Source organism: Armigeres subalbatus, chromosome 3 (genome assembly GCF_024139115.2).
Source record: "Armigeres subalbatus isolate Guangzhou_Male chromosome 3, GZ_Asu_2, whole genome shotgun sequence".
Lineage (NCBI taxonomy): Eukaryota > Metazoa > Arthropoda > Insecta > Diptera > Culicidae > Armigeres > Armigeres subalbatus.
This window is the reverse complement of record NC_085141.1, coordinates 188,290,164-188,306,770: the sequence shown is the minus strand read 5'-3', so window position 1 is coordinate 188,306,770 and position 16,607 is coordinate 188,290,164. Positions and strand designations below refer to the sequence as shown.

The window sequence follows — 16,607 nt, the reverse complement described above, 5'->3', positions numbered from 1 at the left end:
GCCATTGATTGCCCCCTACGAAAAACCTGCATGGTATTCGCCGACAAAGGACTCCTCGAATGGTCTCAGTCTGTTAAACAGAATACGCGACAGAATTTTGTACGCCGAGATCAGATGGGTGATATCCCTATAATCAGCATATTCCAGTCTGTGTCCTTTCTTACAGCTCTGGCACATGAGGTCATCCAGTTCGTCATCCTCCCATATTTTTTTAAATAATTGGATGGATCCATTGATGCAACTGCTCATATCCAAGTTTGAGAAGTTCGACCGGGATATCGTCTTTCTAAGCTCATCAAGCGCCTTCTTAACCTGGTTCTTGGTTACATTTTTGCTGTAACGAAACCAGTTATCAGGAGGTGATATAATCTACTGGAAATGATGCCAACCGAAAGACCATATGGCAACTATGTTTGACCTATTGGAGATTGCCTAAATGTGATTCAGGTTCGACTGTGTTATTGTTGAAGATTTTTTCAAGCAAACACAAATATATGAGAGATTAAATTTAAAATTTAAATTAAAAATAGTTAGTTTTCTGAGATATTTTTTTTATTAAGGAGACTTTCAACCCTAGGCTGGCTTGTCTCCGTTCTGAGATATCTACAAAAAATATTTCTTCGATTCAGTAGTAGGAGTAACTTCAGAAATTTTCTCACGAGTACTAAATCAGATCATGGCCTAATGAAATAAAAGGGATATATTGTCATCGAATAAAATAAATAGTACAATCTCTGAGTTTTTATGTCAATTTATTAGAAAATTCATTAAAACTATAAACATATACTTTAATGCCAAAAAATACGTTGAAAAAGTAAACTCTATGCACATCTTAAATTTTAGATATTCTACCGAAAAGGGTGTCTTTGAATCTTGTTCAGTCGGACATACTATTGCGTTTCTTTGTAGTATTTCATATAGGTTGCGATTCGATTAGACCACCCGACGTAGCAACCTCAATGGTTGCTTTATTTTTCAGCTGGTTCGTAAAACTAAATCAATGGATGAAATCAAATAAAACTGGCTTCTATGGCATTCGATATTGTAATAGGACCTGGACATTATTGTTTATTGCTTCAATGCATGAATCTGGCGTTTACTGTTTCTAGAAATAATGAGGACAAACAAAAATTCACTGAGCTGTGTTTTCGAGGCATTGCACCGTTCATGTATACAATTAGGAAGAAGTCGTGATACATGTTTCTTTTATTTTATTAAACTGAATATAAATGTGGAGTTGTTTAATGTTTTGGATGAGAAAAATTGTGCTAATATTCGGGAAAGATTCTCCTTCCACTCGTTAATATCAACAAACATAATTTATTATTACTATTTGCGTTGTCATCACAGTAAATTCGAAGCTCTGATTCAGAAACAGGCAGTCGGCTTAATGTATCAAAAGTGTTTTATTGGTTGGGCTTCGGTAAGGCTTTACAGCCATACCATGGATGTCGAAAAGTGGAAACAAGCTCTATTATACCGGCAATCATTCAAATTTAAAATATTTTTAACGTCATTTACCTAGCAGGGGGTGATCCTTCAGCGCCGGACGCCTCCCAATACCGGACACTTTTCAAATCGACACTTGCAGAAGTCCCTATGCCATCTAAGTTGTGCAAAAGGAAGTTTTTTTTTTAAAGTTCCGTACCATCAGATCCTCATGTTGTAAAATTTGTTTGGAATTTAAGATAAAAAATGTTTAAAATTTTGGTATTTCATCTAATTGTAGAAGGTTTGAATCAAAAATGGTAAAATCGATTGAACGGATTCTTATTACATGAAAATGGTTAATATTACCCATGTTTTAAAAAACAATTAGAGCTCACAATTAGAAACGAAACCTGCTTAGGTAGCCTCGCTCCAGGAATCTGGTCTTTGGATTTTGTTCTCATGTATTTTCAAAGATATAAACATACCAAATACCGACGGAGCATTTTCCCGATCGCGGAGACTCGTGAAACTAAAGAAGATTCATTCAGCTCAAAACTACATCGATACGACGAGACGGACAAGGAACGTGAAGTTATTTAAAAAAAATGAGAATGGCCAAAATTTATAACACAAATCCTGATTAAAAATAACTTGAACCCAACTTTCAACTTTTCGACATCGTTTGCAGCAATTTTGTTCAGTTCTAACTACTTTTGGGCAATGATATAAACCTAATTGAAAACAAATAAATTCCGGACATTCGTTTGTCTACGTGTGATAGGAACTCATCCAAAGATTATGTAGAAACAATTTTCGGCAAAGGGCTATTATACATAACAAAGCTAATATTGAAGTCTTATATTTGTAAATATAAATCATATTTGCATGCAACACGCCATCCATAAGTATGGCACTAATTTGGATCTAACTTTTTAAGCACAGAGTTTTGATTCGTTTCGATAATAAGAATAAATAGGAAAATCTCAAACTATAATAATATTCTGCACTGCTTTTCACAGATATGTAGCATGAGTCTCTTTCATGTTCAGTGCGTGGATGGAATAGCACCTTACCTTAAATGCTAACCTAGAAAGTATAGTTTTTTAAATTACTTTATGCGACAGCTTCATAGTAGCAAAGATTGTATGTGTAAAGGTATTTTTTACAATATCAAAAGAAAAAAAACTTGATTTCAATGCAATTTCAATCTGTCTTGCTCTGAAAAATGTTATTATGTATGTAATTGACTTCTGGATTGGAGGAGATGATATTCTTGTTCTATTCGGTAAGTACTTAGGACAGCGAGACTTGCTGAAATTCTACACGGTTCCTTGCGCTTTTTTAAGAGCTCGTTTTTTCTCCCATTTGTTCACTATTTTCAGTGGATAGCACAAAACAGCCGATATCGTGATTAATGCGCCACTAATATAGAATGATGCATTGTAGCTGCCCGTCAAGTCAGTGAAAAAGCCTGTAAACGTGAAATAATTTTAGGTTTTTGTTTTCTGAAAAAATCATTGTTTTTCTTGTGTACTATACCTGCAATAGGTGCACCAATAGCGGCGGCCATTCCTTGGAACAAGCAAAGAATTCCGAATGCGTTGGTGAGTTTTGCCAGACCCATCAATTCTACCACCAGGATCGAACGTAGAGCGGAGAAACATGCTGTAGAAATGGAAAAAAAGGATAAACCATTAATTAAGTATTAAGCAATACTTCTTTGAACTGATTTAAAAGTTTTTGTAGCTAGTGGTGATAGAAGTAGGAGTTTGGGAAACTATCATGGGATGTCGGGAGTGTTAGCCTCATGATATAAGACTGCAAAATGATAATTTGACTAAGCTGTGAAGTTGCAATGTACAGGGTGTCTGCAAATTATTCGTACAGATTTTGATAGTTTGCTTCTACAAATCAAAAACAGACAATAATGGACTGAATCGGTAGCTATATGGGCATAACAACTCAGCAGGCTGTAACAGATATTCTGAGAACACTGAGCGTCATTTCATGTATAAAAAAAATCTTTGGGAATGCTTTTTTTCGGTTTTCCAAACAAAAAGGAATTGCCTTCCTACTCACCAGATTTGGATTGAATTTATCATTCGGTATGGTCTATCTTGAAATCAACAGCCATCAAAACACCGAACATATTATCGAAACATTTGAAATCATGTCACAATCGTCAAAAATGTGTGAAAAGTATCTGTATAGAAACGTGCGGTCGTGATTTTTTCCAACACGATCGAACGCGTACAACTTTGGATACAGGAGTCATTTTAATTAGAACAAATTCAGCTTGGTTTATGTAGTCCTATTATAATAACATGCAATGCATGCTGGTTCTTTAATTTATTCCAAAAAATATTTAAAAACCTGTCTTGTTGTACGTATAATTTGCAGGTACCCTGTAATGGCAAAACGAAGAAGAAGAAGTAATTGAGGCAAACAGTATTTTGTTTTTACACTTTTTTCCGACGTATTTTTGATTATGTGACTGCAATCTATTATTAAAAACTATGAGGCGGGAGAGGTAGTCACTAACGAGATCCTTTCGCAAGAAGAGGTCTAGCGAGGCCAGGAGAATGGTGAGGAGGTAGTCATTAACGAGCACGGCGTTAGCACTCTTCCAGCGGTGAGGGAAGATGGCCAGAGTGGTGACCAGGCCATCGACAAGCTCGTTGGGCAACTATCCGGGATCCGGTTAGTCGCCAAGCAGCTTGATGTCATCATCGAGTTTACGAGCGTTCGAAATAATATCAGCAAGGATCTGAAACAGAAACTGCTGATACTTCGACAGTCTGTTCAAGCTGCAAAGCGAGAACACGCTCATTAAGAGGGAGGTGGGAAGTGAAAAGGTCGAGGTAGGCTCACAGACCGAAGCCTTCTCCTTTCCAAGCGGTACGGAGGGGGCACAAGAGGTGATCGAGGTCGCCTCAAGCGTCAACGAGGACCGGACTGCGGCGCGCCCCAAACGCGCCAGACAGCAGTCCGGGGTGAGCCTAGTAACGCCGAACGTCGCACGGTCCACAGGGCCAAACAGCGGTTGGTCGCTACGGACAGCGATACGACTAAGCCCGAGAAGGAACCTAATCGTCAAGAGAGGGTACCCAATCGAGCGAAGCGACGAGGGATGGTGCACTGGTGCAGCCCAGGCTACTGAACCTTCGGGTGATGTTAGCCAACCTGCGACAGTTGTTCAGCGGACCGAAAATCTCTGGCAACTCGTCAGCAGGACCTAAAGGAGAGAGAAGGTGCCTCACCCGGCACGAAAACTGAGGTACAGAGGCGAGGCCTTGTTGATTAAAACCGATTAAGATAAGTATGCCGAAGTCTTGAAGTCCATGCGAGGTGCCGGAAGTCTTTCGGCACTGGGTGAGGACGTGCAATGCGTCAGACGCACTAGGGCAGGTGAACTGATCCTGGTACTGAAGCGTGGAGCACAAGCGGGTGGAACAGCCTACAAAAGGCTGTCCCAGGATGCCCTGGGTGAGGGAGTGGAGGTTAGGTCTCTGGGCACTGAGGTGACTCTCCGGTGTAAGTAGCTAGACGAAGTCACCGAGGCAGAGGATCTCATCTCCGCGATTAAAGTACAGTGCGGGACAGAAGTTGAGCGAACTTCTGTACGACTTAGAGGGGGCCCTTTGGCACGCATGTGGCTTGGTTCAAGTTACCACCCAGACAACCAGAATGCATGCATAATAGAATTGGATTTCTGTTATGCGATGCCTATGCGCACAAATTTCATCGCTCATCAGTCGCGAAAACGCTTTTTCCGTACAAAAGTGGAGGCGATATATGTGTATTTCTTATCCGACATTGCGCGGTGATGTATGCGATGTATCTGATTTTTAAGGGAGTTATTTTGTTATTCATTGCGATGTAGTTTGTGATAATAAACTAAGTTTGACAGATAATCCGATTTAAGTTGAGTTTGTTTGTAGGAATATGCGATGTCAACAAATGAAGCTGGAATGAACTCGTAAAATAGCCAACTATGCGGGAAAACTTATAATCAAACTGATAAGCTTCACACCACAATGCGAGTTCGATGAAATTTGTATCGGTAAACGATTTGAATCATGCTATCTTATGCGATGTGTGGTTGTCTGGGCAGTCGCGGACGCCAAAAAGGTCCTGGCGGTCGGTAAACTGAAGGTTGGACGGCCAATATGCCTAGTAGGCAGGTTCCAACCACCTTTAGTTGAAAAGTGTTTTAGGTGCTTCGAGTCTGGCCACAAATCATGGGAGTGCAAGGGGGCGGTGATAGAGACTCTAGCAAAGCTGGAGGTAGAATTGGTCAATGACGGCTCAGTCAGCACATTCCGCCGGAATGGGGTCGACTTCGAGTCGAGTTCATTGACATAACGTTCTGTAGCCCTGAACTGGAGAGTCGACGAGGGCTACACACATAGCGACCATCTAGCCATCCGCTATGAGGTCAGCCATGGTGTGCAGCAACCTAGATCGACAAATCCCCGTCAGATTCGTGGGTGAAAGGCCACAAGCTACGACAGCAAAGCATTCACCGCGGCTCTGGGACTGGAGGCACATACCGAATGACAGCGCTGACAGCTGTTCTGTCACACGCCTGTGATGCCAGTGTACAGAGGAGGGCTCCACCGAGGAACGGTAGACCTTCAGCGTACTGGTGGAGCGCTGCGATTGCAGACCTTCGATCAACCTGCCTTAGGGCCAGGCGAAGGATGCAACGAGCTCGCTCTTAGCAGGACAGGTATGAACGCCGCTTAACGTTCAAAGCTGTGAAATTAGCTCTTAACAAGGCCATTAGTAGCAGTAAAAGAGTGTGTTTTGATAACGTCTGCCAGAACACCAACGCTAATCCCTACAGAATAATAATCGCGAAAACCAGAGGTGGGCTAGCACCCCCCGAACGGTCGCCGGCAAGGTTGAAGCGCATTATCGAAGTGGCACCGGTGACGAATGAAGAGTTGCTTGCGGTGGCCAAAACCCTGGACACGAACTAAGCTCTGGGGCCCGACGGAGTACCAAACCTCGCTCTAAAGGCAGCGATCATTGCGAACCTTAACATGCGCAGGACAGCTATGCAGAGATGCCTGGACGAGTGTAGTTTCCCCGATAGGTGGAAGAGGCAGAAACTGGTGGTATTGTCGAAGCCGGGGAAACTACCCGGCGATCCCACGGCGTATAGACCTATCAGTCTGCTGGACACCACGGGGAAGTTGCTTGAGAGGATCATCCTCAACAGGCTTCCCCCGTACAACGAAGGTACGAACGGTCTGTCAAGCAGTCAGTTTGGGTTTCGTAAGGGTAGGTCCACGGTGGATGCTATTAATTCCGTGGTGAAGACTGCGGAGGTTTCTATACAACGCGAGGGGGGAACCCGCTTCTGTGCAGTCATGACACTAGATATCAAGAATGCATTCAACAGCGCAAGCTGGGATGCCATCGCGCTCTCGTTACTCCGGTTGGGTATTCCGGTGGGCCTGTACAACATATTGGAAAGCTAATTCCAGAATCGCGTACTATTATACGAAACAATTGTTGGTCAGAACTGTGCCTCTATCACCACAGGTGTCCCTCACGAGTCTATCCTGGCCCCGGTGCTATGGAACGCTATATATGACGGTGTTTAAAGACTGAAGTTCCCTCCTGGTGTTAAGATCTTCGGCTTCGCCGACGACATAACGCTAGAGGTTTACGGAGAGTCTATTGTTGAAGTGGAAATGACGACGGCCCACGCGATCGCCATGATTGAGAAATGGATGGGGTCTAGGCAGTTGGGCCTAGCACACCATAAAACAGAGGTAGTTGTTGTTAACAACAAGAGGCGGTGGTTTGCGTGGGCGACTGAATGATCAATTCTAAGCGGGAGGTTAAGCTCCTTGGGGTGATGGTCGATGATAGACTGAACTTCGGCAGTCTCGTTGATTATGCCTGCAGAAAAGCTTCAACAGCTATTGCGGCAATATCGAGGTTGATGTTCAATAGCTCGAGGATGCGCTCCAGCAGACGTAGGTTACTAGCTAGCGTTGCTGTATCTATCCTCAGATTGGGCATCGGTGCTTTGCGTCGATCGAAACCTTCAGAAAATGGAGAGCACAGCACACATATGTAGGTTGATGTGTCTCAGAATGATTGGTGCCTACCGCCAGTGTTGGTAAAAACTCAAAATGTCAAAACTCATGAACAATTCAAATCAATCGTGAGTTGAAACGCACCCAACTTAACACCTAAAAAATCATGGCTGAGTTGAATCGTCGTAGGTTTTCTTTTGTTCTCCTTCGTAAATTATCAGTAAATTAACGTTCAACACAGAGAACAATGGATACTCTTGCGTGTGTAAACATTAAATTGCCCCCAAATTAATTTTAAACACTTTTAGGAACGAAATGATTTTTTGAGAAATGAGTGAAATGATCCGTTTTAGCATGAAAAACTCATACGTGATGCATTCCTTTAAAATCGCAAACGAGTTGGTTCGCGCGGGAAGCGCTCAATGATTGAGATTTATGAATGAGTGTTTCGAGAAGAGTTTCGATATGCGCGGAACCAGAGGAGCCTGTAAAGTCATTAGAGTCACGTCGACTATCAAGTGGCAACGGGACTGGGATAACTCTTCTAAGGGTAGGTGGACCCATCGGTTGATACCGAGCGTATCAAGATGGGTGAGTAGGCAGCATGGGGAAGTTCACTTCCATCTGACACAATTCCTGCCACGGCTGCTTCAGGAGGTACCTACACAGGTTCGGTCATACGGACTCTCCCGTCGGCCCAGACTGCCCAGGGGTGGACGAGAGGGCCGAGCACGTACTATTCGTATGTCCTCGTTGCGTCGTGGAGCGGAGCGGAATGTTAATCCGGATGTTAGGATGTGTCAAGAGGTGGAAATATGGAACGCGGTCTCGGCCGCTACCACTCAGATTGCCTGCATCTTGCAGCGCAACTGGCGCGCCGAGCAAAAGGGATTGAAACTAGTGGGTAGCTAGTTAAGAGGTTGAAGCTAGTGGGTTAGTAGTAACGTGGGCGTGCGTAGTCACACGGACTCCTCCCAGAAGTAATGCCGCAAGGCTGTACCGGGGAGATCAAAGGTCAGTGAACAGGGTGGTTTTAGCGGGTCGGCGGTAACCAGCCCCGATCGCTGGTAGCCCACCGGTATCTGGATGCAGATTCCCACCCTACTGGAAAAAAGTGCGCAATAAACGTGAAGATGGATTGTCTCTGTGCATAATTTTATTATATACCAAAATCTAGCTGGGTATAAAGTAAAATTATGCACAGAGACAAATGTCATCATTTTTATTTAGAAAAATATGCTTAAGTTGAATTAACGATATGTTTGAATCAAACATGTTTTTTATAAAAAAAATCCGAAAGGAATGATTGTTTTAAAAATGCACTAAAAACTGAAGATCATTTGAGAAACTCCCTCCTCACTTTTGGTTTCTTTAAAATACCAGGAAGTTCATCTAAAATTAAAGAGATCTGAACAGTTCAATTGATATTACAGATTTTGATACACTAATTAATGATTTGAGTGTATTACTTCTACGTGATAGTACGGGTTTTGATAGTTTTCGATAAAGATTAAAAATTCAGCAGAGACTGCAGTTATCCTTGCGAACATATTCAGATCCTCAAGCACTTGGACCTTACAATTTATAAATTCATGAACAGCGACATAGCATCACTATTGAAAAGTTTTTGGATTTTGCACAAAATAGTTGAAAATAGTTACTCGTAAAAATGAGTAAAAAGAATTTTGGTGTCTGACCGAAAAAAGTGACACGCTACCAGGCTTTGAACAAAACTCATCGGAACTGAGTCACTTTTAGTTCGAAAATTGCAATATGTGCTCCAAAAGTGCGTGTACATATGCAATTTTTCAAACAAACGGTTTAGTTAGGTAACCAGTAAAACTATTGCTGCAGTTTATGAAAGAAAAAAAACTTACCAATAGCAATTCCGAAAATTCCTGCATACGTAAACTGGAAGGCTTCCGTGATATACAATCCACTGAACATGGTGGCAATGCCACCCAAAGTTATGGCCACATTGTTAATATAGAGTGCGTTGACACTTTCAAACGAGCTCAAAAATCCACACACGATCCTAGCAATAGTATTTGAGATACCTGTTGATGATGAAAAGAAACGTAATGATTACTCAAATATTCATTGAATACTTCAAATTCGTCAACTAACCGATAGCAGAAACGATGAACAGCGCCACATTTTGATCCATTCCACCGCTGGTGGCCCGCTGAGTAATGTACATGAACGGCACGAAGAATCCCATCATGGTGAAGAAACCGCTGATGGCCAGCAGCATAAACGATGGTGATTTGAGAAGCGTGATATCTAACATAGTTGCGAGGGTGCGACGCACAGCTTCTGGGCATATTTTGCACGACTCCTCTTCGATTTCTTCGACGTCCGTTTGCGTGGGTAAACGTGTTACCGACATGTGGTATCCGAGCGATGTCTGAGATTGGTATTGAGGTATCCGTACCAACGAACCAGTGAAGAAGATGTCATCTCGGTACATGGGACGGGTTCCATCGGTGAGTGTTCCTCGTCGGCTTCCGTGCCGTGAGCCAGATTCGTTTGGTCGACGGCCAGAAATGGTGTGGCTTCGTTGCCTAGTTGTAGGTGCAGTGCTGATTACGGTTTGAGGCTTCTCTTCATCGGGCGTCAATAACGTTCCGTTTTCAGTTTCCTCTTCTTCAGCTGCTTCACCCACAGTGTTCAATTCATGATGAGGCAATGGAAACCGTGGTCCGTGGATAGTGTCTTCGGGAGTCATCTGCCCTGAGAGTCGTTTCTGAATTTTTGAGAGCTGTTCCAATTTTTTTGTCGTGTGTTGAATGTTTTCATTCGTTAGCAGGCCAGAGTGATTCGATGGTCTTCGTTCAAGGTTGTGTCCGCTACCCCGGAAAACTTCGGCAGCAGTTGGATACTGAGTGTTTGGACTGACGCCCATCCACGTGTTGTGGGAGCTATTGGGTACCGAATATGCGAATCGACCCTCTGGCAGTGGTCTGGTGTAGACGATCGGCAGTCCTTCTCCAAGTAGCGTTCCCTTCTCGGCCGGGGTATCTTCGTCTTTAGTAATAGTGACTTGAATAGGTTGAATGGGTCGGAAAAAGCATCCAAATATTGCACACGATAGAATGATAGCTGATTGAGCTAGTAGAGCACCTCTCCATCCGAATCGCTCAATAAGCATGGCACTCAGTGGAGCGAACACAAATGTTCCCACACCTGATCCGCACAGCGCTATTCCGGTGGCCAAAGCTCGCCATTTTTCAAAATAGTATCCAACAGTAATAACCGAAGGAACGTAAATGAAGCAGAAGCCAATGCCACCGATAATACCATAAGTGACATACAAGTAGCCCAAACTGGTTCCGTAGTAGGATAGAGCGAAACCAACTGATGCGACAACCGCTCCAATGATCGTGACGGGCCTGAATCCCCATCGATTTGCCAGAGCGCTGACAAACGGTCCCGTCAGAAGATAGAAGCCGCTGAGTAACGAGCATACTAATGCGACCTGAAAAAAATCAACGATGCGTTTAGTGATTTATTCTACAATTGACATATGATTTATAGTTCATGATAACGTTTTATATAGTTATACAAACATAACATTGATTTCCAAGGATAGTTAAGGTATACGAAAACAAAATTAGAAAAGCTATATTGGGGAAGATCCATAAAGTACGTCACGCAAAAATCGTCGATTTTCGACCCCCCCCCCCTCCCCCCTTCGTCACACTTTTTGTAATAAACCTCTAAAATTTTTGTATGGATCGTCACGCTTCTCTGAACCCCCCCTCCCCCCTAGAGGCGTGACGTACTTTGTGGACGGCCCCTTGTTTGTGCGAATATTTTAGAGAACATAAATTGCTCTGACAGACTTGTGTTTTCTGGATTTTTTCTCAAAGATAACTATAAATATATGATGAAAATGAAATACATATTCTGCCGTTTCCCGACTACAAGAATTACTTGTTTGGCTTAAATTGGGCACCTCCTTTGACCGCTAAACCAGGTGCAGCATGGCACCTCCTACGGCGACTTGCTGATCGGCGACTAACATAGAGATCACACCGTTGGAGCTAGAACAAAATTAATAAATTCCCCTTATTCTCCGATAAGTTTTATGTCATCGTACGTAGGGGTTTTTGATTATGATGAAAAATGAAAAAAAACGACAACATTTCAAAAGTAAAATCGGATATTCGGACGCAAAAGTGGACATAAAAACTTGTACCGATAAGCCATTTTTGAGGAATGTAGTATTAAAAAATAAACCTTTTTTTTCGCTTTTTGGCCTGTACCTTTTCAACAAAGTGCTTAGCAGTTAATGTACGTGTACACTTCGTAGTTGCTAGTCGTGATTGGCTGAGACACACAAAAAATGCACATTTCACCAATTGAATAGCCTTCTTGGGATTAGAAAACAATTCTGAATGTACATGCTTATTAGTTTCATTAATTCAAGACCAATAACGATGCCGGACATGTCCTCACAGTCAATTTAGGATTAGGAGAAGAAAAGAAAAGATTAGAAGGTAATCTATAGGAAGTCGCCTTGGTGAGCGACTCAATAATTATTTTGTACGCAGTTATGTCAAAGTAATTTAACCCACGGAATAAATCGGTCTTCCGACATGAGTAATTTAAAAAACGCCTTAGTTTCTTGGTAGAGTAAAGGTTCCCCCAAACACACGCGACGCGATAGTCGCGACGCGATTCTATCGCTTGGCGACAGCGATTCTGTCGCCGTTGGTATGGAAGCGTAAATAGAACATTGCCTGCAGCGACCCAACGATAGAATCGTGGCGACTAGTTGTCGCCGTCGCGGCGATGAAATCGCTTAGGTCTGGGGGAGCCTTAATACTGCGATGGCCACGGAACAGGATCGGGAAACCCGAAATTTCCGGTAGAAAAGGCCCACATAAACTACAAAACTTCCGAAACCTCAAACTTCTAAGAAGCCCCAGGGGGTGATCGCATATTAGCTGAGCTCCAAGAGCTTTTCGGTTACTGAAACATTGTGAATTATAAATCTCTTTGATTGAGCATGATTTTCGGCAACCATCCAATTGGTCATCAACTTTTGTGCTTCACAGGATTTCAATTTCATTTTTAAGGTACAGTATGATTAGCCGTGCGGTAAGACGCGCGGCTACAAAGCAAGACCATGCAAGACCATTCCCGGTGCCAGTCTAGACAATTTTCGGATTGGAAATTGTCTCGACTTCCCTGGGCATAAAAGTATCATCGTGTTGGCCTCATGATATACGAATGCAAAAATGGTAACTTGGCTTAGAAACCTCGCAGTTAATAACTGTGGAAGTGCTTAATGAACACTAAGCTGCGAGGCGGCTCTGTCCCCAGTGTGGGGATGTAATGCCAATAAGAAGAAGAAGAATGATTAGGGTGACCATATGAGATTTTTCCAAAGGAGGACAATTCACCCGAATGGGGTGAAAAAGGAGGACATTAAAATCATCGATCAATTTTAAGTTTTTAATATGATTAAGAATATTATATTTGTTAGATTTTTGCAAAGTAATGCCTATTGTAAGAAGTACTTTCTTCTATTTTATTAACACAACAGATTTCTTTATTAACTCCAGATGGAAAGTTTCTGACTTTCATTATAGTCTACATAAAGAACTTTCTAATTATAAGCTACCAGCAACATCTTATTAATGGGAAGATTTTAGCCTCAACTATTTTTTAAATCAGTAGCGAACAAATCTATATACATAAAAATGAATTTCTGTCTGTCTGAACCTTATAGACTCGGAGACTACTGAACCGATCGGCGTAAAAATTTGTATGTAGAGGTTTTTGGGGTCGGGGAAATTTCTTAAGATGGTTCGCGACCCCTTCTTTCTTTGGAAAGAGGGCTTCCATACAAATGAATGCAGGCGAAATGAAGTTCGTCGGGTCTGTTAGTGTTGAATATTTTCAGCGATAGTCTAAAGAATTATAACAAGAATCATTGTTTACAATTCTGAATATTTTATTACTAAAATACACAACTGACCGACCATAAGGATCAAATACAAGATACTTGGTGGTCCAGCGATTTTTTTTCTTGAATACCATTGGGAATAACAATTTAAGGCATGTGAATTAGAATAATACCGTTATCTTTATGACCACAAAGTTCTCAATTGATCAAATTCTAAACTGTGTAGATTTAGACTAAAGAAACTCAAAACTGTTCAGATTAGTTCCAGGTATTTCTATTCCATTCTAGCCATGGGAAGGCGGCTGCTCTTTGCCACATATACATATTCAAGCGTTAAAAAGGCAATTTGATGGGTGTTTACTTGTGGAAAAATTTGAGAAGCATTTGCATTCTTTTTTCCCAATCTATTTCTCACAGTTCCCATGCTCACACTTTTTGTTATCTATATTCACATTATTTTCCAAAACTTAAAGTAAAATATTTCAGAATTAAAACCAGAAACGCAAACGTTTGCAATGTTTTGTTACAGAATGGACTTATGTTGTATTATTGTTTGTTAAACTAGATTTTTTCAGCAATGCAACTGTTTTTCCAAAATTTCTAAAAAGGAGGACTTTTTAGCGCAAAAGGAGGACATCTGGTTTTTAATGAAAAAGGAGCTTTAGGATACCATATGGTCACCCTAAGTATGATATACTGCAGAATGGATCTGGGCCAATAAACTGTGTGTAAGAACTTTCTTTCGCAAGCTCGTCTGGCTTATCATTAGCTCCAATGCCACACCCAGCAAACACAAGATCGTATACCATAGCGAATAAGTGTACAAAGTGGAGGCCATATACGTGCACTTTACATGCAGTGAAATGGAGGAATGCGCCTATATCGCCTCCACCTTGTACACTTATTCGGTAGCATATGCGATTTTGTGTTGGCTGGGCAGTGTTCTGGAACCCAGTACAGATTTACGGAGTTCTTTCGCAATGAAAGAATGCATTCCCAGGCAAGTTTTACGTACATTTAAAGCTACTCAATGCTTTGAACGCCACTTGACTGTTTGTGAAAATACAAATAATTGCATATCTGTATTTCCTCTCTACACATATTTTAGCACATTTCAGTCCGATTGGTGGATGACGTCCGCACTGGCGGTGTGCTACATACCCGAAGCGCTTATTTTTTCTTTCTTTCTTCTTCAGAAAGTTGGCCCCATTACCAGCGCTGCAGCTCCGACAGCATTTACGTCCCATATCACATGTCTTCCTCGAAACACATTCGCTCTGTGATTTTATCCGCCCTTGAAGGATGGAATCCTCCACGTAATACCGCAAATCTCTGGCAGTCGAATATCACGCGCTTTGGAATCTCGTTCTGCACCTGGTCAGCCCACCTCACCCGCTGCGCTCTACGCATTGTTTCATCTTCCTGAGAACGGCACAGTTGTTCCATCTCCTTGCGCACCGCTTCTCCCACGCGGCGTTCCTTCTCCTGAAAAAGGGTGACCTGCTGTTTCCGCGTCCGTACCGCGGCGACCATATGTCGAATATTGTTGATGACGGATAGTTTTGGGCGCAGTTTAACCATCACCTGATAGTGGTCAGAGTCGATGTAAGCGTCACGATTTTGACGTTGATAATGTCGGAGTAGTGCCGTCCATTAATCAGAACGTGGTCGATTTGTGATTCTATCAGCAGTGGTGATCTCCAGGTGTACCGATGGAAGTATGTGCTGCGAATGGACATATCTTTGGAGGCGGCGAAATCAATTAGTCGCAGGTCGTTTTCGTTCGTTAGCCGTTGGGCGCTGAACTTTATAATAGTCGACCTGAACTTCTCCTCTTGGCCAACGTGGACGTTCAAATCTCCTCAAATCTTCAAATCACATAGATGGATAAATATCAGCAAAGTATTAGCTTCCCAGTAGGGATTGGGTGCTGAGGCATGGGAAAAATCAAATTTTCAAATAATCGAGGATGAGCAACACTCTCATGCGATCACAAATCCAAATTATCAATTGATAAAAACTCGCTAGCGAGTGAGAATCGTTCAACAATTGTATCTTGATTTTAGCACTTACCATTACTTTTTGAACTTATTTCTCAACATAACAATAAAACACAATGCCAAGCATCAGAATGACCTTCATTGTTGACATTAAATTTGTATTGGAAAGGTTTAAATTTAATTGATAATTTTGTGTTTATTATCAATTGATTCCAAAATTTGAAAAGTTATCGCCAAGGAAAACTCGCCTACTTTTCACACCTGAGATGTTATCAAATGATAACTCCAATCATTATCGTGTGAGAATGATTCAACACAACCCTGGGTGCTAATAATGAAATCTTCGACCAAAAAGCGATTTTCTTCGCTGGAATCAACGATTTCCGGAGATCTTCAACCGGATAAAGTTGCTTCAAATACCATAATAGTATTAGGATATCACAATAGAAGCCCCAGTAGAAGCCAGCGATTGAAATTAAGGTCCTAGACGAGGATTAGCAAAGCCCCAAGCTGTAAGTCTAGGACACGGCAGACTGTGGGTTTGAATCACGATCAGAAGGCCTCTTTTTCAAGATTCGGATAACAAACCACGTAAATTTAGTCTAGCGGTAAAATTCGCGGCTACAGAGTCAGATCATGCTGAAAGTGAATTGTGGTTTGATCCCCACTTCTTTTCTACGAGAAAATTTCGTATGAGTGTCATCTTGTTAGCATCATTAGACGCACGCGATGAGGGGAGGATTATTGAAAATGTTTGTTTGACGTGCTGAATTAATGCCAAAAAAATGAGCATGATTTTCAAGCTCTGTACACTTGGATAAATAATGGATTATTAATTAAAATGTTTATTTCTATAGAAAAGAGCAGGAAAAACTATATTTGTTTTATCAATTAGTTCTATGCATGCTCCAACTTTACTGTCGATGCATACCTCGGCTTTACCAACGCCAAAGTCCAACCGGATGGGATCCTGGAACATACCGGCGCTGAACACTATACCGTCGACGACCGTGTTGCAGAGGAATGACGCGATCATCACCAGCCAACCCCAACCTCCGTCCGGGGGAACGATTACCGATGTCGTTGGCGGTTCTTCCTTCATCATCTGGAGTTTGTTTGCGTTACCATTTTGAACCTTCTGCGTACCATTTTCAGCGTCCGGTTTCGCACTCATCTCGATTGTGTTTTGCGGTGGCATCTGCA

General features: G+C 42.1%; 1 protein-coding gene across 2 annotated transcripts in view; it reads right to left on the bottom strand.

The window, feature by feature from the left end:
• Nucleotides 1-735: 735 nt before the first annotated feature.
• The window catches only part of LOC134227508 (monocarboxylate transporter 3-like), a 98,176-nt gene continuing 82,304 nt past the window's right edge, over nucleotides 736-16,607 (bottom strand). For both annotated transcript variants that reach the window (XM_062709055.1, XM_062709053.1), the window contains exons 3-7: nucleotides 16,336-16,602; nucleotides 9,615-10,965; nucleotides 9,365-9,544; nucleotides 2,971-3,096; nucleotides 736-2,902 (exon numbers count right to left, since the gene is read on the bottom strand). In XM_062709055.1, the coding sequence (XP_062565039.1) occupies nucleotides 2,751-2,902; nucleotides 2,971-3,096; nucleotides 9,365-9,544; nucleotides 9,615-10,965; nucleotides 16,336-16,602 (2,076 nt within the window). In that variant the 3' untranslated portion in view covers nucleotides 736-2,750. The remainder of the gene's footprint in view (nucleotides 2,903-2,970; nucleotides 3,097-9,364; nucleotides 9,545-9,614; nucleotides 10,966-16,335; nucleotides 16,603-16,607) is intronic.